The sequence below is a fragment of the Mus musculus genome, chromosome 3 (assembly GCF_000001635.26).
Source record: "Mus musculus strain C57BL/6J chromosome 3, GRCm38.p6 C57BL/6J".
Taxonomy (NCBI): Eukaryota; Metazoa; Chordata; class Mammalia; order Rodentia; family Muridae; genus Mus; species Mus musculus.
In genome coordinates, this window is record NC_000069.6 from 94,483,820 (window position 1) to 94,507,418 (window position 23,599).

A 23,599-nucleotide genomic window follows, 5' to 3' on the forward strand; every position below is an offset into this window, starting at 1 on the left:
CCAAACAAGACACAGAATAGAACTAGAAAATTTTCTGCCCACATTGAAGACTGAACAAAGAGTGATACTGTGGGTATCAGGGAGAGGATAGAGCTCTGGAGGACTTCCGAGTCAGGGAGGATTGCAAAGGAACACGGATAGCCTCCGCTCCTTCAGCGCTTCTTTAGCCCTTTCTTGGTTCTTCGGATAGGAAGGATTGGTTGTGGAGGCGGGACGCAGGAACTAGAGACCGGGAATAGTATGGGCCCTGTAGGACTCGCTCCACCTCTCTCCAAGACCAGGATGCTTTCTTGGGCCCCTCCCCCACCTCCCAGCCCCCACCCAATACTCTACCCCCAGCAAACCCTGTTCCCACCCCCCTCCAGTCCTCCTCTGATGTGTGTGGAGAGGCAGAAGTGATGACGTCACCACGGTCGCCAGGGCGACGGGGACGGATAAATCAGGCTGAGTGGGCGGTTGCCATGGTGCGCATTCTCCCGTTGCCACGGAGACTGGGCATCTGCTCCCTTTGTGCTGCCCGAGTGCCTTCCCCCTGGGGTCAAGGGGTGTAGGGGAGCAGAAAGAGGCAGACACACCTCCAGTGGTTAGAAGGAATTCTGGGCCTCTGTTGGGTCTCCCCCAGCCTTCCTTGGGGGTTCTCTATGAGATAGCCTGTTTGCGCTTACTTTGCAGAATGGAGGCAGCTCTGGTTGACCGGTTCCTTGGTTGAGCTCTGACTCAAGACCTAGGTCCCAAGAGCAGGCCTTCCTCACCTAAGAGAGCAACACCTATGGGTGACCCATTCTGAGACCAGCCTGAGCCCAGAGCTGCACCCCATGAAATCTTCCAACGCATCCCTCTCCCCAATTTCTCTAATCCCTTCAGGTTTGAATTCTAGACAAGGTTGGGCCTACCCTTTCCTTTCCATCAACTGAGAGGGTGGAGGCAACTCCGCTCCCTTCATCCCTCCGGATGCTCTGAGGAGGCCCTGGCAGCTTGCTTTTTTTCTCTCCTATAGATGAACAGGCCGATCCAGGTCAAGCCAGCCGACAGCGAGAGTCGAGGAGGTAGGTTCTATAACTTTGGCTTTAGCCCCTTTTCTCCTACCCCCCAGGCCCAGGGCTTGATGGAGCTGAAGGACAGCCTTTCTTGAGGAAGGAAGTCTGGTAATGCTAAAGAATTATCTGCTGAGGTTGGGTTAAGGAGTGGGCGGTAGGAGTGGTGAAGGTAGGAGATCTGGCCCATTTGCAGAGATTACAAAGCGGAGGCCAAGTAGAGTTCACGTCCTTCAGAGCTGAGTTCTGCATGTTACTGAACTCTAATTCCCAACTATCAGTTCTTCACACCCTCGAGCCACAGTTTCCCAGGATGGGGGAGGTGGTGTCAGGAGCAACAGGGATGCGTGAAGGTGGAGGGCTGGGAAAGTGGTCAGGAGGCCCCGTACATTCCTCCCCTCCTACGCCCCACCCCCCAGAAGACCGGAAGCTCTTTGTGGGCATGCTAGGAAAGCAGCAGACAGATGAGGATGTCCGGAAGATGTTTGAACCATTTGGGACTATAGACGAGTGCACTGTGCTCCGGGGGCCAGACGGTACCAGCAAAGGTAGCCCTCTGCCTTATCCCTTCACTGCAGGACCCAGTAGGGTGCCTTCATGGTAGGCACTTACCGCTCTTCTCCACCCCATCCACTTACTCTAGGCTGTGCCTTTGTGAAGTTCCAGACTCACGCTGAGGCCCAGGCAGCCATCAACACCCTTCACAGCAGCCGGACCCTACCGGTGAGCCCCAGTCCCCTCCTTCCTTGTCTCTCTCTCCCACTGGCACACTTGCCAGGCCCTGGCACAGAGCACACTTCCATTCAGGATAGGACTTGTAATGAACTTTCCCAAAAGAATCAACGAATCAAATACCACACTCCCATAGCTGCTGCTCTTCTCTAGTCCAATTCCCTTCCGCTCCTCTCCAGCCTCCCCTCTTAGCTCCTATCGCTTCTCTACCCTCCCGACCCCACCTCATCTCTTGGGGTGTCGGGACCCTGGTTTAGAGGCCCCACCTCTGCACAGCACATGTTGATACCTGCTGTCCCTAAATGTTAGTGTTCGTTCAGTTGCGTATGAGCTGGAATCCCAGCTGGAACCTAACGAGTTGCTTCAAACAGATGTGGGCCTCTCACAACTCAAAAGTTCAGACATCAGACGGAGAACTGAATCAGCTGGCTGGGCCCCTTCACCTCTGAGTCTAGGACTCTCTAACAATACTTGCCAATATTCCGATTTAGATTTGATTTGGCTCAGGCTAACGTTAAAATGTGCTGTGGCACCCACTGAGCACTCCATGAGACCTGGGCGTGGGTCCAGAATCATGGCAGGGAGATGGGGCAGCTTAACATTCCCCACAGCTAATCCGCTGTGGATTGCCAGCACAGACGTCTCTCAGTGCCATCCTTTCTATTTCCACAGGCCTGTCTGGTTTTTTTTTTTTTTTTTTTTTTTTTTTTTTTTTTTTGCTTCAGTTTGGGTTTTTTTGTTTTTTTGCACTTACGTTCACATTCCTCAATTCTATCTAGCCTTTTACATATCCCATTGCAGGGAGGTGGTGGGATTAGGGTCTCCCCATTTGGATTGGGCACTGTAATGGCTGTGCTCCCAAGGAGGCCTGAGGCCAGACGAGGTCCCCCAGGGAGCAGATTCTGACTCTTCCTGTGACATGTGGGGCCCATGCCCAGGGTGCCTCATCCAGCCTGGTGGTAAAGTTTGCTGACACGGAGAAGGAGCGAGGTCTCCGTCGAATGCAGCAGGTGGCTACCCAGCTGGGCATGTTCAGCCCGATCGCCCTCCAGTTTGGAGCCTACAGCGCCTACACCCAGGCCGTAAGCATACCCTCCCACCCTCAGTGCTAGATCTTGCTCATCTCCATGTCCTTCCAGACCCACCCTCTAAACACCAAAGCCCAGGTGCTGGGGGCCGGGCCCTACTCTCCTCTCCCCATCCCACAGCTGATGCAGCAGCAGGCGGCCCTGGTAGCAGCTCACAGTGCCTACCTCAGCCCTATGGCCACCATGGCTGCCGTGCAGATGCAGCACATGGCTGCCATCAGTGCCAATGGCCTCATCGCCACCCCCATCACTCCATCCTCAGGTAAGGCCTGTGCTAGGCAGCTGGGCAGCGAATGACAACATGGTGACAGTGACCAGGGGGAAACCATGGGGTGCAGGAGGTGCTCAGGGGCCAGAGAAGGGCCTTCTGCTCCACTCTGCCCCCCACCTCACCCCCCAGATTTTCTCTGCATCTGTGTGCCTGCCTCTCTGCTCTGTTGCTGTCATGTTCTCCTTCCTAGGAACCAGCACCCCTCCTGCCATTGCTGCCACGCCCGTCTCTGCCATCCCTGCTGCCTTGGGCGTCAACGGCTACAGCCCGGTGCCCACCCAGCCTACAGGGCAGCCTGCCCCGGATGCTCTGTATCCCAACGGGGTTCACCCTTACCCAGGTGGGGCTCTCTGCCTGCCCACCTTGCTCCATCAGCCACCCGGGCCACTACTCCCATTGCTGGCAGCCATGGCTCACCTTCCCTCTCCAACCTCAGGGCTTAAGGTGCTTTTTCTTGCTCTCTTCCTGGGCGGAAATGCTCCTCGGGTTCCTCCCTTCCTTTCTTTCTTACTTGTTTGTTTGTAAAATGTTTTTTTGAGACAGGGTCTCTCTGTGTGGTTGGCCTTGAACTCACAAAGATCTGCCTAGCTCTTCCCTGAGCATGGAATTAAAGGCATGGCTCCTGAGCTCAGGCATTCTTTGGGTTCTTGGCTAGGGCAGCTGAGGCCTTCTTAGCATGGTGACTAAAGTGGCATGTCAGTCTCGGGACTTGCCTACTGCCACATGCATTTCCCTTCTCATCTCACCCCACCCCCCAGATGAGGCTCTGTCTGCTGAGAGAAGTGCTGGCGGGGTTCCCATAATGTCCCAGGCCCACTCATGGCTTGTGATGCTCTCTGCAGCCCAGAGCCCGGCAGCCCCCGTGGACCCTCTCCAGCAGGCCTATGCAGGAATGCAGCACTACACAGGTGAGGCTCTCTAGCCCAGGCCCTGCCCAGGTGGGCGGACTCGCATAGGGCAACCCATCTAGGAACTATAGTCTGAGCTTCTCCATTCTCTGCCAACCACACCCTCAGGCCTTCCTGAGAAGCTGTGCTTGTGAGAGTGGCACACACTCAGGACTTGTCTGAGGAAGCCTCATCCCTGACGTCCTCTAGGCCTGTGGATTCCACTGGTTTGGGCTGAGGGGGGAGACTAGGTTGGTTGTGCCGAGTCAGGGGAACCCATTAGCTTTCTCTGTCTTCACCACCTCAGCAGCGTACCCCGCAGCCTACAGCCTGGTTGCACCTGCGTTCCCGCAGCCTCCAGCCCTGGTTGCCCAGCAGCCCCCACCACCACCTCAGCAACAGCAGCAGCAGCAGCAGCAGCAACAGCAACAGCAGCAGCAACGGGAAGGTGCCAGCCTAGGGCAGGGTCCTGATAGCTGAGAACCTGCAGGGATAAGAACGCCCATGTGTGGGCTTGGGTACTCCCGATGGCTCTTTCCCAGGCTCTGGGCTTGTGTGTGAGGACTGAAGGAGTGGGGAGCCCTGGCCCACACTGCTGGGGCCAGGACTGGTGGCCGCTGTCACCCTCATCTCTGCCAATGCAGTCTGCACTTCCCAGTCTCTGAGCTACCCCTTCTGTCTCTGCTGCCACCCAGGCCCTGATGGCTGCAACATCTTCATCTACCACCTGCCCCAGGAGTTCACAGACTCAGAGATCCTCCAGATGTTTGTCCCTTTTGGTCATGTCATCTCAGCCAAAGTCTTTGTTGACCGGGCCACCAATCAGAGCAAATGTTTTGGTAAGAATATGATGATCCAAAAGACAGAGTATGGACATTTTTGTTTGAACTCTTAGGACTGAGTTCGTCACATCTGAAGGCATTTAGGGCCTCAACGAACTCTGTATTTGAAAGCCTGTGTATCCAAGGCCAAAAAAGAACCATCTCTGCCACACCCACCATCCCATAGTTTCCACTCAAGCCTAGAAAAGTCACAGCTTCATCTTCCTTAAGAGTCAGCCTTGGGGCTAGAGATTGTAGTTCAGAGATCAGAGTGCATTTAGTGGCATGAGGTCCTAGATTCTATCCTCCTCCTCTCTCTCTCTCTCTCTCTCTCTCTCTCTCTCTCTCTCTCTCTCTCTCTCTCACACACACACACACACACACACACACACACACACACACACACACACACGGAACCCAACCTCCTTTCATGTAGTGTGGAAATACTAGATTTCAAAAGGACATAGGTTTCTTTCTGTTGTTTTCCTGTCTTTGGAAGCGTCCTACAGTCCCTTGTTTCAAAAATCACCTATGGGACTTCCAAAAGGAATGTTTTTGAGAGCTCTCAGGCTGAGGAAGGGGCCACTCTTCAAAGAATACTGGAAAGTACATCCTAGTTTGTGTGAATGGCTGGACTGGATTCACTCATTAAATCTATCATCAACAAACGATTTCTGAATGCCTACTATGTGCCAGGCAGGTTTCATGGTATTAGAGATGCCCGGAAGAAGTAGGGTGGGAAACCACACAAGTGGGCCCTGTGGCAGGCAGGACAGTGATGGAGGGCTGGGCCAGGCCTCATGCCCTTCTCACCTCAGGCTTTGTGAGTTTCGACAATCCGGCCAGTGCCCAGGCTGCCATCCAGGCTATGAACGGTTTCCAGATTGGCATGAAGCGCCTCAAAGTCCAGCTAAAGCGGCCTAAGGATGCAAACAGGCCCTACTAAGGGCTTCAGGTGGGTGCTGCTCCTGTTCTGTGACCTCAATGTCCGGATCCACACACTGCAGCCAGACCCCTTAAGTGAATGCCCTACCCCTTCATTACCACCCACCCCACCCTGATGCTGGACACGAGGAAAAGGGATTTGGGCCACTACCCAGCTATTATTGTTCAGTCAGTTGTGTCTCCTACCCACATAGACATGTGTGTGCATATGTACAACACACACACACACACACACACACACACACACACACACACACAACCACCCCAGAGGAGACAAGTCTACACCTGTGTCTGCTCCTAGAGTTTTCCACAGTATTTGGTCTTGTTTGTCTGGTCAGCGTCCATGTGTCTGTGTCTTTCTCTTTCTGGTTTTCTTTTGGGTTGGATGGAATTAGTATTGTAGGTTTTGGGGGCCAGGAGACTGGTTTGGAGAACTGGAGGGTCACAGAGCAACTTGATTTTGAAACCTGATCTCCAGAGAGGCAGAGACACAGCAGTTCCCATTGCCCTGAACTGCAGGTGGTTTTCCCAGGGCAGTGGACCTTGGGGCAGAACACCAGACAGATGGGAGTGGGTGTGGCTTGGTTTGGAGGAGGAAGTAGAATCATACTGAGGAGTCCCCAGCCCATTGTAGGCTGCCATCTGACCTTGGGGCACAGACCGGTAGCCCTTCCTAACTTTGTTTAATCTCCCTTGGACCAAACCTGAAAAATCACAACCCAAGAACAATACCCACATTTCTGTTTCTCCCCTTTCCCCCCAATCCTGGCTGCTTAACTCCCCCCACCCTGGGGGTCCCCAGCCCAGGGTCCGTGTCCATTGTCGGCTGAAGCCCCCATCCCGGACCCCTGCTCCGGGCCCCTGTAAGTTGCATGGAACGAGCGTGTTGTCTTTGGAGCCAATTGTTTGTTATCTGGGGAGGGGCTATGGAGGGAAACAGCCCCCAGCCCAGGCTCAGGGCCGGGGCAGCTCGCGGGATGTGCGTGGTCAACAGTGGTTGGTGACTGTGGTCTGTGGTCTGTGCATTGTTCTTTTGCTTCCTATGTTCCTTTCCAAAAAGGAATGAGAACGCTAAGGGCTGGGAGTGGTGTCACCCATGAGACTCCATCCCTAAGCCCCTCTGAGTCATCCCAGTCTCTGCGGATGCTCCCCTCGCCGGGTGTCTGTCTTGTCCATGCACCCCCAGCGCCTCCCTTCTAGTTACTTCTGCCTGCCTGTCTGTCTCATTTCTTCGCCCTTCTCTCCATCTAGCTGTCTTCCAGTCATTTTGACCTACTTCTTCCCAATAGCTTCAGTTTCTGTACTGTTCCATGCCTCCTGCCCTGTTTCTCTATCCTTGCTCTATGCCCTCATAGCTGGAGGGATGGGGAGGTGAGCAGATGGGTCTGCTGGGACAAGGCCTTTCTGATGGCCTGCCTTTCTCAGGAGGCCCCATCATAGGTGCCATCACTCCCTGCCACCCCAACCTTACCCAGAACCTGTGACCAGTACTGGAAACCTTCCCTGTGCTTCACCTATATTTCCTTCCTTCACAGGTCTGGAGATACCAGAGGAAGGGGCACTTCAGTATACCCTCTTCCTATGACTGGCCCTGGCCTTCTCTGCACATCTGCCCCAGGCCTTGATTGGACTCTGGGGCAAGAGCTGCTTCATGGTCCGAGGGCCCAGGACCTGGCTCACTCCCACCATCTTGCCTCTCTGAAGGGCCATGGTTTTGCTTCCCTGGCTTCAAGAGCCTATTTCCTCCCCAGTGCCCTTTTGGCCTTTGTGAGGAAGCAAGGAATAGGCTTGAAGGTTCAGGGGCATCTGCCTTCTGCTAAGGCTCCTGGATGAGCCTCTGTGCCCACTGCTGGCCCTTGCCTCCCCTCAGTGGCCTGCAGTAGCTGTGCAGGCTCGGAAGGGCAGCAGGACACTCTCCTCTTTCCCAAGCACCCTCCCCCTTGCCTCTCCCCACGGCAGGGCCTTCTCAGAAGCCCTGCCTTCTCAGAAGCTGGCTCCCACGTTTCTCCCCACCCTCAGCTAGAGGTAGGAGATCTCCAAACCCCGGGCTCTCAGCCCTAAAACTCACTGCCTTCCCCAAGAGCCCCCTCCAAGGAGGGTGTGTGTGTGGGGGGGGGGGGGCCTGAGGGCTGCCTCTCTGCCAGTCAGTCACAGAGACCCTCCTTTCATGAGGAAAAGACCTCTCCCTGAGTCCCTAAATATGTTTACAGTCTCTGCTGGCCCCTCCATGTAAATACCATGACCACCAGGGCTTTAATCAGCCCACCCAGCCAGACGCTGCCATCTCTCTTTCTGGGAGTTTAGACAATGCTGCCCTTGGATTTTGTTTTTTTCTTTTTTTCCTCTCTTGATTTCTCCCTTTGCTTTGGGGGTAATTGGGTATTTGGGGGAAGGGTATGGGGAGGGCTAAAGGGGTTTATTACCTGATCATTTTCTTTAGGAAGAGGTTCTAGGGAAAAAAACATGGGGTGGGGTGGGGAGGGTAAAGGATAAGAAGGGGGAATCAATTTCTGACAGTTCTCTACTCTTATTTATTGAGTTTTACTTTTAAAGAGTTGGTCTTTTCTGTCTAAATAAAGAAAAAACATTTGAAAGCATCAACCATGAGTCGTAGAAGGTTGAGAGTAGGGTGCTCACACTGGGGAAGGGGGAGGGAGGGAGAGACTATAGTTTGGCAAAACTTTCGTGGAAGGCCAAGTCTTCTCTGTGTTCAGATCTTGCCCATAACTTCATGATCCTACCTGCTCATCTTTGGGGCTTAATTCTAGAATGTTCTTCCACATCAAGCCCAGGGGAAAGGATATGCAGGTGAGTGCAGAGGCAAGCACTGGTCAGGAGGCCTCTCCCTGTGTCCAGCCACACCCCTCTAAGGCTGGGGTCTTGTAGTTTCAGGGACACTGGGAGCTGGCTTTAATACTACTGCTGTCCTTACTCTCCACAACCCTGTGGGGCAGGATATAATTTTGTAGGCAGGGAATTGGATATTTTGAAGGCTAACTCCTTTTCCCAGGGTCACAATGACAGAAAAGAGAAAAACACGGAAGCTGAACATTTGTCTAACTCCAGAGTATCAAACAGGCCGTTGTAGTGATCCATCCAGCAGAAGGTCTGAAAGTCAATTTCTTTCCTAAGAACTGCTGTTGGCCCACAGCGATCATGTGGTATAGCACCACCCACCTGCTTGTAGGTAGCTCCTCTCCACCAAGCCTTAGAAACTTGCCCCCTCCAGTTATGATCTGGCCTCTGGTCAGAGTTGTTCAGTGAAAATAGGACTGCAGCCTGGGGATGTAGCTCAGTGGCAAAACACTTGGCAAGGGTGTATATGACTCTCTCTACACCAATACAGAAAAATGAGAAAGAAATCAAGGAAGTAAGAAGAGGAAGGAAAGGGGTAAATAAAAGGGCAAAAGAGAACCTGCAGCCATGGGTCAAACCTCACAGCTCACCCCACTGCCCCTCACTCTTCTCTTCTTAGCACAGCCTCTAATAGTTCACAGGAAGTCAGAGCATGGCAGCACATGGCTGCAATTCCAGCACTTGGGGGATTGAGGCAAAGGGTTCAGGAGTTTGAGGCCAGCCTGGGACAGACAGAAATCAGGCAGGCAGGCACACAAGAAACACTATATGGAGATTCTCTTTTTGCGTGTGGCTTTGGGGAGAAACAAATATTAATGTGGTAAGGGTCAGGAATGGGGTGAAGTCCGTACTCCTCGCTGTTCTTATGAAAAGTGGCTTGTTTATAGCTCTAGAGCAGAGTCTGTATCTTTCTTCATTCAGTGTGGGTCCATGGGATGGTGCCAGCCATTTAGGGAGCCCATCTCAGCTCAACTTCTCTGGACATGCTCTCCATCCAGTCAAGCTGTAACCTTGGAACAACAATGAAGCTTAAAAGCCTGACAGTAAGGCTCCAGGCAGGATGTTTAGCCAGTAACAAAGAGCCTGAAATCTTAGTGACAAGTTGTGTGTGCATGCATTTGGCAGCACAACGAGAAGCAGCAAGTGTAAGGCCAATAGCAGCTGGTGGTTAGTGTTTGTAAACTTTCCCCAGAGCTATTTCAACAGTTTGTAGGTCAGAACAAATATGGTGAGTTTTAGCTCAAAAAGACTCTCCCAGAATGACTGTGCCTCCTAACTCCTGGTGTCTTTGGGCTCTTATGCAGATGTGGTAACTCCTCAGGGACTGCCTCTATTGTATGCTCCTTATAACTTGCTGAGGGAAAAAGAGTGTCATGTTAATGGAAGAGACAGGACCAAACCCAAGGGAACCTACAGCTGACGAGACCGCGGCAGGGAAGACCCTGGACGGGTTCAATACTCTTCCTTTTCTGTATTTTTAGTGCTGGGAAATACACATAACACTGTGAGGATGTGTGGATCCATACCACTCACTTCTTTGAGTATCTGTGATCCAAGAATCCCTTCATGGCCAAGCTTCAATGATCTCTAAATATGAGCATTTGGACAGCCCTGGTTCTTAGGACATTCTGGTTCTTAGGAAAGCTTTCTCACTTTTCACCCTCTGTTTTATTACTTATTAATTTATTTAGGTTTTTCTAGACAGGGTTTCTCTGCATAGTTCTAGCAGTTCAGGGACTCTCTATAGACTAGGCTGGCCTCAAACTCAGATCCACCTGTCTCTGGAGTGTTTGGGATTAAAGGCGTGCACAACCACCACCGGTCTCAGCCTCATTTAATGTGCACACACACATGCATGTGTGGCAATGAGCATGTCCGGCACGTGCGGTGGCAGTTGGAGGACAATTTCTGGAATGGACTTGAACTCCCGTTCTTCCTGTCCCCACTTCCCATGTTCTGGGATGGCAGCTGTGCACCTACACAGGGTTCACTGTACTTCTCCCAGAGTCAGCTTCCTCTTGCCAAATGCAAGATCTCCTCCCTCCGTGGACTGGGTCCTTTCATCTGCTCAGGAAGAACAAGTTGCTACCTTTTCTCTTAGTTTTCCTATTAGTAAACACTACCACATATACCCACTCACGGCCAAATCTGAATGACAACTGCCTTGTTCACTGCTAGTACTCTAAATAGGTACTCAACACTAGGAGCTAGTTAGTAAACAATGATGAAATGACCAGTGGGGCTGGAGAGATGGTTTATCAGTTAAAAGCGTTTACCATGCTTGCAGAGGACACAACTCTAACTCTAGTACCAGAGGATTCCAACTCATATATATGCACACACATAAAAAAAAAATCTCTAAAAAGAAATGACTCCTGGAGCAGAAGGTGGCTCAGCAGTTAAAAGCACTGGCTGCTTCAATTCCTACCACCACACAGCAGCTCAATACTGTAACTCCAGTTCCAGGGGCTCCACTGCACTAGGCATGCATGTGGTGCACATACCTGTGCAAGAAGGCAAAAATACCCCCACGTTTTTTTAAAAAGTGACTCCTAGCTATCTATACTGGATTTTCCACTGTGTGTAAATCTGAGTAGTCGAATACTAAAACATGTTCCCTCCAAAGTCTTGGGGCTTTTTGCTTTTCTTTTTTGGTTAAGATTTATTTATTTTTGATATTTCAAGACCAAGTTTCTCTGTGTAGCCCTGGCTGTCCTGGAACTAACTCTGCAGACCACCCTAACCTCAAACTTAAAGATACCACTATCTCTGCTCCCTACCTGTTGGGATTAAAGGCTTGTGCCACCATGGCCAGCTTTAAGATGTTTATGTGTGAGTGTCTACATGTATATTTGGGGGCTGCATATTTATTTGCCTGATGCCCAAAGAAACCAGCAAGGAGGTTGGATCCCCGGAGCTTGAGTTGGAGGTGCCTGTGAGCTGCTGTGTGGGTGGTGGGAACTGAACCTGGGTCCTCTGCAAGATCGGACAGAGCTCCTAACCAATAGGCATCTCTCTAGGATACTTTATTTGGTTTTCTTTGATTTTTGGCATTTCGAGACAGGGTTTTTCTGTGTAGCCCTGGTTGTCCTGGAACTCTGTAGATCAGGCTGGCTTGGACTCTACTTGCCTCTCTGCCTTCTAAGTACTGCCCTCTTCCACTTTATTTTTTGAAATAGAATCCCATGCAGCCCAGTCGGGCTTCAAACCTGCTACATAGTCACACATGATCTTGGATTCCTGGTTATCCTACAATTACATCCTGAATGCTGGCATTATAGCACATCCACCTGGCCTGGCTCAACTCCTAAAATAGTTTGATTCTCTAGTCACACAGAGCTTGGGAGCCCTTCACCCATTTCACGTAAATTCGGTGTCGTTAAATCACAAGATTCTGTTTCTATAATTTCTCCTTATGTCTATTTCTTCTTTCAGTTATTACTGTGTCTGCTTCTTAACATAATAATTATACCAGTCTCCTAATTCATTCCCTCTTCCACATGCTGGAAGGAGAATCAACTCCCACAAATTGTTCTTTAACCTACGTTTACTGTGACACACATATTCGAACACACACACTATAAAAACAAGGGACTGGGAGAATCCTTACCTCCTCCTGCATTCTTGAACATGCCCTATATTCCGCTGACACAGAACTATTCACTGTGCTCTGGACAAGTCTGGTTTTTTCTTACCCCACGCTTCTTCACTCTGCATGCTGCAGTGGTCTTGTACATAATGGCCAATACTGCTCGATACCTGCTTGATGAAATCTTGCTCGTGTTAAATCATTTACATTACATAGCACTTTAAGATTTCCCTTTATCATCTGTAAATCTTACGATTTATTATATTTAATGTATATGTGCGTGCAATACAACTCACATGTGTGCAGAGGATAACTTGTGTGAAATCAGTTTTCTCTTTCCACCATGTGGGGCCTAGGATTCTAACTCAGGTTGTCAGCCTTGGCAGCAAGCATCTTTACCTACTGGACCATCTTGCCCTTCCCCATGCTTTTGAGAACAGGGTCTTATGTGGCCCAGGCTGGCCCTGAACTTGCTATGTAGCTGAAGCCGGCCCTGAACTCCTAAACCTCCTGTGTCCTGTACTGGGGTTATACGCATATACCATCATACCTGGGTCTTTTATGATATCCCTAGAGCACTGAAACCTTGTGTTTCATGGGCCTGTCTCCCCTGTGAGGCTGTGAGCATTCCTGTATCTGCGATTTCACAGGCAGTGTCCCATAGATTTACTAATGCTGTTACTTCAGCCTCTATAATTCTACCCTTTTTATGGTTCTTTATTAAAGAGTTTTTTTTTAAACATATCTAGTGATCAGTATTTATTAGATTCCAAGTACTAGGTGAATGAGACTGTGAAAAATGTCTTGACCCAAATCCAAACAAAATGTGTCAAACTTGGTGGTCCTTGTTCTTAGGGTCAACTAAGGACCAAAGCATGTGGTAAAGGGCTATGAAAATACCAAGAAATGAAATGATGATTCACACAAAATGGAAATGTCTGACCCACTACAATGCTGGGCTTTTTGGAGAGCAGACTCTCTTCTGAGTAAGGAGGTGGCCTGGTACCTGGGTTCTCTGTGTAAGACCAAGGACAGCAAGGCCACTTTTATTCTCAGGCACATGATCAGAGGAAGATCACAACCCCCAGACTACATGGTATTGTTTAGGCACTCATTAGGGGAGATATAAAATATTTCCCTAGTTACTTATAAATGAGATACACATATTCTGGGGGTCAGGTGGGACATACCATGTCCCAAAAGCTCTGCCAGGTTTTGCCTGTGCTTGGCTGGTGAAGGAGTCTTGTGAATAGTCACAAGACTTTGCAAAGGAGAGCGCAACAACTGAGAAGTGAGGAAGCAGGTGGGATTTCCGAGGGAGCCATGGGGAAAGAGCAGCTCCTTCCTTCCTCCCCTGACTCTGTTTCCCCGGGTTAGCTGGGAAAAGCAGTTAGACGGCCCCTCTCATTTTCAGACTAGCTGCTCCAACTCAACTGTCAAAGGCCCCTCTTTACTTCTTCCCACATAACCCAAAGGATTTGTAGTCTAGGAAACCAAAGAATTGTTTCATCAATAAATCAATTTATTTAAAAGAATATGTTACAATTAATTACACTAAGTAACATTACCAAACAATCTTAGAGTGGTTAGCTCTAGAGCAGGGTTGGAGAAACACTGGAGCCAGTGGGTCTCTGCACTTTCTCTTCACATTTTGTAAATCACAAATAAAAGTACAAGATACTGCAGTGAAAATACAATTAGTTTCTCTCAAATAAATTATAAGTGTGCATGGCCTGGGAAAAACTGAAGCCCAGCTCAGCAGCTTACAAGGGGGCATAATAACAAGTTGGCACCCATGGTCAGCAGCTAACCAAGTGCTCCTACCAGGATCAGTCCCTCTGGTGTCGCTCCTCCCCAGAGCCCGATTTCCATGCACCCTCAGTTACTGCTGAGAAAGAAGCTGCTGCTATCCAGGGAAAGGAGCCCTGGCAGATATGCTGAGGGTTAGAGGAAGAAGAATCCAAGACGGAGGACTAAAGAAGCGTTCTCCCTCCCGCTGGCGCTAAGTATTCAGCCACACTGCTGCTCCTCCAAAAAGAAGTTAAAGCAACCCATCCAACTGGTGAAGGAGCAGCAGTGTGCTGAAGCCAGCAGAATGGAAAGGAGGGCAGAAAGGACCTCCATTCCTGGAGACTTCAGCTAAACGCAAATGCATGTAGGTCCCTTTAAGAAGACTGCTTTCTAGGAGCTGGCCCTTAAGCTGGAAACTCTGAGATGAGAGAGGTGCTCCCTCTTATCAGTGCCCTATTTTGCTGCTTCAGGCATCGGGTTTGGAGCAATGAAGGGATAATTCAAAGCTACTGGCCCAGGTAACTAAAGGATAAAATTAAATGGGCCAGGCAAGAGGATGCTAGAGCATTTACCTTGTTCCTCCCTGAGAGCTCTGTCAAGGCCTGGGAACTGCCCTGAACACTGACTGTAGCTGTGCTGAGCTGAGGCCTCCGCAAGGGCAAGGGGAAGGCGGAGAGACGAAGACCGGAATAAAAGTACAAAGAGCGGCAAGCTCAAAGCACTGCCCAAGCAAAGCTTCCTAGAGCACCTGGCTTCTCAGGGACTAAGTAGTTTCCTGCTCCGTAAAGATCTCTTGAGTTTTAGTATCAGAGAACAGAAACTCCTCGTGGAGGAAAGAACAGTTGGAGACCAGGAAGATTCTGCTGGAGTGAAGCTGGGAGGGGAAGTCCCTTCCCCAGAGACAAACTGCCCAAAAAACCTGTAGATGCCTTCCTGGGCAGAAGCCAGGTCTAAGAAACATAGAAGGGATTAGAGAAAGGAAGGGTAGGGGTTTGGGGGAGGGAGTAGTTACATCTAACACTGCTTCATGCAAAAGAACTTGATCCTGTGGGCCTCTGTGGGCCTCTAGGCCACCGTGACCTCCTCTTCCAGGACTGCAGCTCCACTGGGAGACCCTGGGAGCTGCTTCTTCCCAGCTCCCTGCTGCAGCTGGGTGTTCTGGTAGGAAGACTACCTAAAGCAGGGTGTTCCTACAGATTCTGTTAACCCCAACACAGTGGGGCTGACTCTTCAGGACTTCCAAAGCCCTGTCCCTATTCTGGAAGGCTCTCTTCCTGAGGGAATTAGCTGCAATGTTGCTCTTTTTACAGTTTGAACACAGCTGGCCTCCAGAGCATCTTGGAGAGGAAATCAACTCGCCCCCTCTTAAGGTACTCAGACTCATTAGTAAAGCCAAGAGGGAGAGTTGATCCTGATTAAAGCCTCCAAATCAGGTATTGCCCTTTTCAACTTTAAACACTACTATATTTTGTACTTTGTGGTCCCACGGGTTTGGACAGGGGAGGGAAAGACTATCCTAAAAGGTGTGTTTACACCTTCCTGCGACAAGTGGCTGCCAGAATAATGGAGACAGAAAAGTAGCCTCATAATGAATGCTCTGCAAAACCAAGGCATGAAAGAAACTTTAAACCAAATCCAACACTGCCAACTACATCCAATTCTGGCTGCCTTTCAGCTACATAAAGCCAAAGACGAAGCCTGTGGAGGCTTCAATATCGAAGGAAAAGTAGATAAAGAGTTTCAAAGACGTGTTTTAGTTGTACCTAACCTCAGAGTTCTTTACACTCAAGGTTTGAGACTATTACTCTAGTGCCAGCCTGGCCTCTGTCCCAAATGTTGCTTTTAGGTCCTAGGAGGTCTAAGTGCAGGGGCAGGTAAGGAACTCTTCTACTTTTGAGATATGTGATCCAGGATAGCCTTGAACTCATTAGTTAGCAGAGGTGGACTTGAAAATTCTGAGTTTCCTGCATTCCCCTCCCACGTGCTGAGATTACAGGTGTGTGCTACAATACCCCAACACCCAAATTTTATGTGGTGCTGGGGATGGAATTGAGGGCTTTATGCAGGCTAGGCAAACACTCCCGGCCCCAGCCTCAGCCTCGGGACCAGCCCCAGCTCCAGGTAAAGAACTCTTTAAGAGATTTCTCTTCAGTCTCCTTTGAAGTAAATGGTGGTGGTGAACTAAAATTGACCATACTCCCACTTCTTGGGCCCTCAGCTGTCATGAACAGGGCTCTGATTTGGTTGGCAGCAACCCAGACTCTAAGTTTACCCAAGACACTCCTTCCACGTACAGCTGTTTAAAGAACTCACAGAGGATGTAAAATAGATGGTTACTGGACAGGAATGGAAGAGGTAAGGCCCTTATAAATCTGAGGCACAGCTTCCATCCTCCCTTTCCTCCATCTGTCCAACCTCTGATGTCAGGGTTAGTCCTGATACAACCCCTGTTGCAGAAGAAAAAGTTTCCTACTATAACAGCTTCCTCAGATTACCCTGAACTGTTTTGGGTCAGTTAAAAGGGAGCATAATAAAAGACCCTAAAGAAACAGGAAGGAGATGGAGGACGGACTCAACGTCGATCGATGGACCATGGCTTGGAAAATGACTTGGAATCGAGACTCTAGGTCTTTAGACTCCCTGCAGCCTCAACTGCTCTTGAGAAACGGCCTTTCTCCTCCTCAGCACCCTCTTGAAGATAAAGACACTACACTCCTCGATCCTCAGACTCTATGGCAAACCAACAGCCAGAAACTGTACTCAATACAAAAAAGGGAAGAAAACCCAAGCAGGTTGTAAACTTTTCGAGTCCTTCATGAGGAGAGGTATTTTCCCTGTATTTTTTTTTCCTTTTTAAAGTTTGTTTCAAAATAAAGAGAGCAAGAGAGAGGTCATGAATTCTGTGAAAGGTGTGTAAAAACACAAGCTAAAAAAGGTACTGCCATCAATATGAAATTTAAAAAGAAATATATATATGTATATACGTGCAGCTAATTTGTGTATATATAATTTTTACATACATACATACATATATATGCTTGAACAGTGCAAATGGATGGAGTTCATAGTTCCAGTTTTAAAAATATAGTACAAGGAGAGTCTGTTGGTATGAGGCCCGGGTCAAACGACAAAGATGACTTTGGCGTGTTGGCTGGGCTTGTGTGTCTGATCTCAGTGGACTTCTGGTACTATCAACCTGCTCTCTACCAGCTCAGTTCCAGAGACGGGAAATTCTCAGGAAGTTATTAATAATATTTAGCTTAGGACTTTGGGACATAGTGACTTTTTTTTCCTTTTTTTCTTCTTTTGTGTTAATGGTTACTGTCTGACATGGGAGACGAAAAGGCTAAGAGGCTGAGGGCAAAGAGAAGATAAAGGGATGAGGAAAGGCTAGGTGGCCACATCCCTCTGCTGTGACCTCGCCATCTGGAAAATATTCTGAAAGGAAAAAAAAAAAAAAAAGAGTTACTGAGGAGCAGCAGGGCCTCCGATCTGGAGACAACCCTCCGACACGATGGGAGCAGCACACGCGCTGACAACCGGATTCAACAATCCCAAGCCAACACAGCCGCTCACATCACAGAGGACTCTGAATATTTACCACCTGGCTCAGTCTTTCTCTTTTACAAAAGAGATAATTCAGATCTAAAAAGGTGGTTGCTATGCCCAAAATCACAGACAAAAGAAGCAGGAGAAATCCCAGATGACTTCCAGAGCCCAGTGTTCTTTCTACTAGAGCAAGAACACCAACTTCCAAGTGACTGACTATACTTCTTCATTTTCTGATTTTTCTTTCAGAGTAAGTAACCAAGTATTTAGACAGAGTTTTCTAAATTCTGCTCCAGCACTGACACCTATAAACAACAGTAGCAAAAAATTTCCCCCACATTTATTTTCTTGGTTAGTGAAGAAAGACACTACTGTGACTTATCCAGTCAAATGGCTAAAACTCTGGACAGGTGCTCTCCTGGGTCAGGAACAGCATGGAGAGTTATTGATTAAAAATCAAACAAACAACAACAGCAGCAGCAGCAACAACAACAAAAATCAAACAAACAGGCAGAAGAGGGTCCATGAAGTCATGAGAGATAGGAGAGCCTGCAGCCAGTGTTCACCCTCTACACAAGGGGAGAAGCAGGGCTTTTTTGCATAGCCCATTCACCATCCAGAGGCCAGCCTCGCTGGGAGAATGTCCTGGCTCACATGGGATAATCAGTCTCTAACTAATATTCCTAGAAAGACAGAAATGGAGGTGAGGGTCCTGGTATTTGGTCATGGTCCTATGAATTGTAGACAAGAAGAGGAATAAATTAATTCAAGAACTCTTTAGAATTACCTCTTTTCTCCACTTGAGCTCGCAGAACACCCTCTCAAAGCATTCATGCATGTAATTGAACTGGAAAAAAAAAGGTAGCAATACTCACTGACTCCCCAAGACCAGGCACAAGGTCATGCCTTTGAACTTCAAGTCTATCATCCCATCTTCCAAACCCACCCAGGACAGAAAATCCTGCCAGGAACCACAAACCACAGGCATGACCATCTAATGTTCTCTAGCTCCTCCTAGTGCTGACTACGACACACTGCACAGGGTGTGAATTCCACAATCCCAGATAGACAAAATGTCAAAGTGGTTCATCTGTGCTCTTATGGTCATCAACAAAGGAATAAAGGTTTGTGGTCAGAGGCTAATAGACACACTATGGAGAAGAGCATACAAGGGTACAGTGGCACTCGTCTTTAATCCCAACACTCGGAAGGCAGGGGGATTTGAGTTCAAAGCTAGCCTGGTCTACATTAGCAAATTCCAGGCCAGCCAAGGCTAGCTAGTGAGACCCAGTCTTAAACAATCAGCAGCACACACCAACTACGGTGAGGCAATGGAGAGGAAATCCTCTGCGCTGACTTTGTTGCTTCCGTGAGCTCCAGGTTCTTGTGCCCTTCCCTTTAGTTCCCACTAGGATTTACTTCCAAAGTTCAAAACCCAATCTACTTTTCCCATGCCTCCCATCTCCCACTCACATATGGTGTGAAGATTTTAACCCATCGAGGCTTCTTCTCTCCTCGCGCATATTCAAAACAGAAGGCCATTCCTTCTTCATCTGTGTCCCATCGCTGCATCTCATCCCATTCAAACGCTATTACCTGGTTCTAGACAGCCAAGAACACCAGAGTAAGGTCTACAGTTTAAGTATGAGAATACTGGGTAGCTGAGGCAAAGGGACTCTGATGGCATCAGGGAAAGGCTGTGACAACAGAAACTTAGGCTGCTGGAGTGACTCAGTGGGTAAATGCTTGCTGGCCAAGTTGACCTGAGTTTGAGCCCCAGAACCCACACAAAGGTGAACAAAGAGAAAATGACTGCACAGAGTTGTCCTATAACCTCCACACATGCACCATGGCATGGGCACAAGTATACACACACACACACACACACACACACCATATACACATACAAAAATTAAAATGCATAATTTGGACCTAGTACAATAAGGATCAATGTGGGCTCACTGATTATTATCATCAATAGTTTTCATTTCATTTGCTCCACAAGGAACTAAAACACAGAAAGTATCCGAGTGTCCGTTGACAGAGCTCCCGCCCAGTCCCAGACGGAACTCTTACCTCCAGCTGCCCTTCTTCAGTGCATGCATGAAGTTTAAAGTGCGTGATGCTGATGGCTGTGATAACATGTCCCTTCCTCCTCGAGTCACAGGCACAGTGAGGGAAGATGATTTCATTGTAGCCCTCGCAGGTCCTTAGCATGTTGAGGTACTGAACAAACAAATGAAAGGGAGAACCATGATTCAACGATGCTGATGCCCAGTGCAGTTACTGAGACGGACAAGAGCACTTGACCCAGTCACCTGAGACCTGGCTTCTCATCTCACACTTGTCCCAGAGTTGGGACAGGCTCTGTGATACTCCTTCATCCCATTCTCAGATTTTCCTTCATAATTCTAACACTGAGTTCTCTTTAAGACGGTACAGAAGTGATGTGACAGAAGAGACACTGTGGTCAAGAGCACTAACACAACGACAGCCAGTGTGGTCCTCTGCTTTCACTGTACTTAAAGGATGGAAATCTAGCCTACCTTCATAATAGCTTCTCCCATCTCTTCTATACTCAAAATTACCCTGATTTTAATGATGAAGATAAAAGCACTCCATACCTCACAATCATAACATGTTAAAATTAAGATAAACTAAAAAAAAAACCAAACCTACTCATTTTTAAGAATCCAGAGTGGGATAAACCTATCTAGGTCACTTGTCAGAATTGGCACAATTAGAATCAGAACCTAGGCTTTCTTCTTTCCACCACCAACTAATTCCTAAGTGACCTGGTTATCCCGAGTCTCAGTAGATATGTGTGGTAGCTCTTTTTAATTGTCAACTCGACACACTCTAGAATCAACTGAGAAAGGAGGGCAAGTGTGGAACTGTCTAGACTGGGTTTGCCTATGGACAGTCTGTGGAGGTTATCTGATTGATGATTGATTGACTGGTTGATTATGATTGATAAATGATTGGAAAATGCAACCTAAATCTGAGTGGCACAATTCCCTGGGTCTGGGTCTGTATAAAAAAGGCAAGTGAACACAGGCGTACATGTACACACCAACTCATTTCTCTTTGCTCCTGAGGGTACAGTAAGCAGCTGCTTCAAATTCCTGCTAACTTGACTTCTCTGCAGTGGTGGACCATATCCTGGAAACGGTGAACTAAATTGAAAATTAAACCCTTTTTCCTTAAGCTGCTAGTCAGAGTGTTTTATCAGAGCAACATGGATGAAAAGAAGACAATGTGCCTCCTTTTTTTTTTTTTTTAAAGATTTTACTTATTTATTCTATACATATATGTGCTCAATTTATGTGTGTGTGTGTGTGTGTGTGTGTGTGTGTGTGTATGTATGTATATATATATATGCCTGCACACCAGAAGATTCCATTATGGATGGTTGTGAGCCACCATGTGGTTGCTGGGATTTGAACTCTAGACCATGAGAAGAACAGACAGTGCTCTTAACCACTGAGCCATCTTTCCAGCCCCCTGACAATGTGCCTCCTTAAAGACCATGTAGACTCATATCAAGTCATATATGCGGCCCTCACAAGATGAACCCAGTGACGCTTCAAACACTGAAGGTCACTCGGCTTTGTCCCACTCCTCTGCTGCTTCAGCTGCTCTCTAACCCATAAGCCCAAGTTGAGCAAAGAATAGAAGACACTTGGATAGAGCATAAAAACAGCAGCAAAGAGATATGGAAGGGAATAAAAAGATTCATGGTCTCTGAGCTGGAGTCCTTTCAAAGGCTGCCTCAGAAACAAGACACAGGCTTCAAAATCGCTGCTGCTGTGTGCAGAAAAGTAGCACCTTCGGTGACAACCATAGATGGGTAGGCATCCAAATTGAGAACAAGAGAGTTGCTATCTCTCTTACCAAGACAGAAGGAATGACACCAGAAAAAAAAAAAAGAAAGAAAGAAAGAAAGAAAGAAAGAAAGAAAGAAAGAAAAGACACGACAAGAAAGACAAGACACATGGCAATCTGTGGCTCTGCTACTGGTGAATCACACTTCAACCACTGCTGTTGGGGTTGCAGCTCTACAGGAGCGGGGTCACACCCTGACCCCTTCATATTTTTTTCTTCAGTAAAATAACAACTTACAAGAGAGGAAAGCACAGAAGGGTGGCAAGAGCAGAGCGGGGTAAGTTCAGAAGAGCTGTCATAATTCAAAGCCTCGCTCTTATTTTCTCACTCTCTCGCCACCATGCTATACTATCTCTTCCCTTTTTATTGCCCTTCCTGTACCAGTAGACATGGTACAATTTACTCCTGCTCCATGGCTACGAGTAGAAGAACAAACCCTGCCACACACAGGTAAGTGTGGCAAAAGGCAGATGCAATGGAACATGCAAAAACTCTTCAACAAGGCCTGGGACAGACCTAAGCCCAGAGAGCAGTGATGTAAGCATCACCTGGCTGCACTCAGGCCACCTTGCACTCAATTCCAAACTGCACTATTCCTTAGCTGTACTGGCTAGTTTTGTGTCAACTTGACACAGCTGGAGTTATCACAGAGAGAGGAGCTTCAGTTGAGGAAATGCCTCCATGAGATCCAGCTGTAAGGCCTTTTCTCATTTAATGATCAAGGGGGAAAGGCCCCTTGTGGGTGGTGTCATCTCTGGGCTGGTAGTCTTGGTTCTATAAGAGAGCAGGCTGAGCAAGCCAGGGGAAGCAAGCCAGTAAAGAGCATCCCTCCATGGCCTCTGCATCAGCTCCTGCTCTCTGACCTGCTTGAGTTCCAGTCCTGACTTCTTTCAGTGATGAACAGCAATGTGGAAATGTAAGCTGAATAAACCCTTTCCTCCCAACTGCTTCTTGGTCATGATGTTTGTGCAGGAATAGAAACCCTGACTAAGACACTAGCAATACAACCTTACACAAGTGTTGTACTCTATAAACAGGAAAGAATGATGGCATTTATATAATATTATTTATTCGCGGCAAATATAAAATACTTAGCACAGAATTTGACACACAATTAGATGATTAATAATAAATGATAGTTTTACATTTTTTTTGTTGTTGTTTTGGAGACAGGGTTCCTCTCTGTAGCCCTGGTTGTCCTAGAACTTGCTTTATAGACCAGGCTGGCCTTAAACTTACAGAGACCCACCTGTCTCTGCCTCCTAAGTGCTGGGATTAAAGGAGTGTGCCACCACCTTCACCACCTCCTCCACCACCTGGTGATAGTTAAAATCTTTTAAAAGCTTTCTTATCATTAGCCAAAAGGCTCATCATGTTCTCTCTGAAGAAGAGCTTGAGACCCGGGGAGTGATGGTACACCCATTTGGTGGACAAGAAGAATGGCTGTGAAATGACAGATCTGGAAATTACTTTTAAAAATTCCAGAGTAGGGGCTGGAGAGATAGCCCAGCATTTAAGAACACTTGCTACACTTTCAGATGATCAGAGTCTGGCTCCCAGCACCCATACTGGGGAGCTCTCAGTCTATAACTCCAGCTCCAGGAGCTCTGATGCCCTCTTCTGGATTCTCTGGGCACTACATGAACATGGTACACATACAGACAAGCAGGAAAACACATACATAATTTAAAAAATAATAACTTCCAGGATAAGGACTGGGAAGTTAGCTCAGTGAAAGAATACTTGCCAAACTTGTGAAGCCCTGGGTTCAACCTTTAGCATCACAGAAGGAAGGAAATTAAACAAACAAACAAACAAACAAACAAAAAAACAAGATATGATAGAGGCAAACAAAGCCTGCAAGATTAGAAAGGTAAGGACTGCAGCACTGTGTAGAGATGGTACCTGGGGCCTTCTGCACTTCCTACTTCTCTGTGCATTTGAAAAACTTACAATAAAATGGTAAAGGGAAAAGAATGCCTTGAACCCTGTCCTCTAACATCCAATCCATTCCAATCCAATTAGAAACACTGACAACTCGTGGTACTTAAAAATCTGTAATGTAGGTGGGTGTCACACAACCTGAAGATTACTTCTGCTCAAGTTATTTAACAAAAAAATGACAAGCATAAAAGAAATGTACTGAGAATT

The 23,599-nt window shown here is 48.0% G+C and overlaps 2 protein-coding genes across 43 annotated transcripts in view; one reads left to right on the forward strand and one right to left on the reverse strand.

Annotated features, from left to right (window-relative positions):
- Positions 1 to 12,967, forward strand: part of Celf3 (CUGBP, Elav-like family member 3) — an 18,502-nt gene extending 5,535 nt beyond the window's left edge. For 2 of the 38 annotated variants that reach the window (XR_003954425.1, XR_375601.4), the window contains 11 exons: positions 998 to 1,046; positions 1,454 to 1,582; positions 1,678 to 1,757; positions 2,705 to 2,848; positions 2,975 to 3,116; positions 3,316 to 3,465; positions 3,884 to 4,033; positions 4,320 to 4,460; positions 4,708 to 4,851; positions 5,652 to 6,641; positions 7,314 to 12,967. Coding sequence is in view for 30 of the 38 variants with exons in the window: in NM_001357785.1 (NP_001344714.1) it covers positions 998 to 1,046; positions 1,454 to 1,582; positions 1,678 to 1,757; positions 2,705 to 2,848; positions 2,975 to 3,116; positions 3,316 to 3,465; positions 3,884 to 4,033; positions 4,320 to 4,460; positions 4,708 to 4,851; positions 5,652 to 5,779 (1,257 nt within the window). In the remaining 8 variants the exon portion in view is untranslated. Of the gene's footprint in view, positions 1 to 507; positions 1,146 to 1,453; positions 1,583 to 1,677; positions 1,758 to 2,704; positions 2,849 to 2,974; positions 3,570 to 3,883; positions 4,034 to 4,319; positions 4,852 to 5,651; positions 6,642 to 7,313 lie in introns of those variants that run through there. The other 36 variants (XR_001783779.2, NR_110353.1, XM_030252912.1 and 33 more) reach the window with 27 other exon arrangements.
- Positions 12,968 to 13,722: 755 nt separating this feature from the next.
- The window catches only part of Snx27 (sorting nexin family member 27), an 85,195-nt gene continuing 75,318 nt past the window's right edge, over positions 13,723 to 23,599 (reverse strand). For 2 of the 5 annotated variants that reach the window (XM_030252876.1, XM_006502258.4), the window contains 4 exons: positions 19,640 to 19,789; positions 19,037 to 19,165; positions 18,351 to 18,410; positions 13,725 to 17,452 (listed from right to left, as the gene is read on the reverse strand). In XM_030252876.1, the coding sequence (XP_030108736.1) occupies positions 17,405 to 17,452; positions 18,351 to 18,410; positions 19,037 to 19,165; positions 19,640 to 19,789 (387 nt within the window). In that variant the 3' untranslated portion in view covers positions 13,725 to 17,404. Of the gene's footprint in view, positions 18,247 to 18,350; positions 18,411 to 19,036; positions 19,166 to 19,639; positions 19,790 to 23,599 lie in introns of all 5 variants that reach the window. The other 3 variants (NM_001082484.2, NM_029721.2, XM_030252877.1) reach the window with 3 other exon arrangements.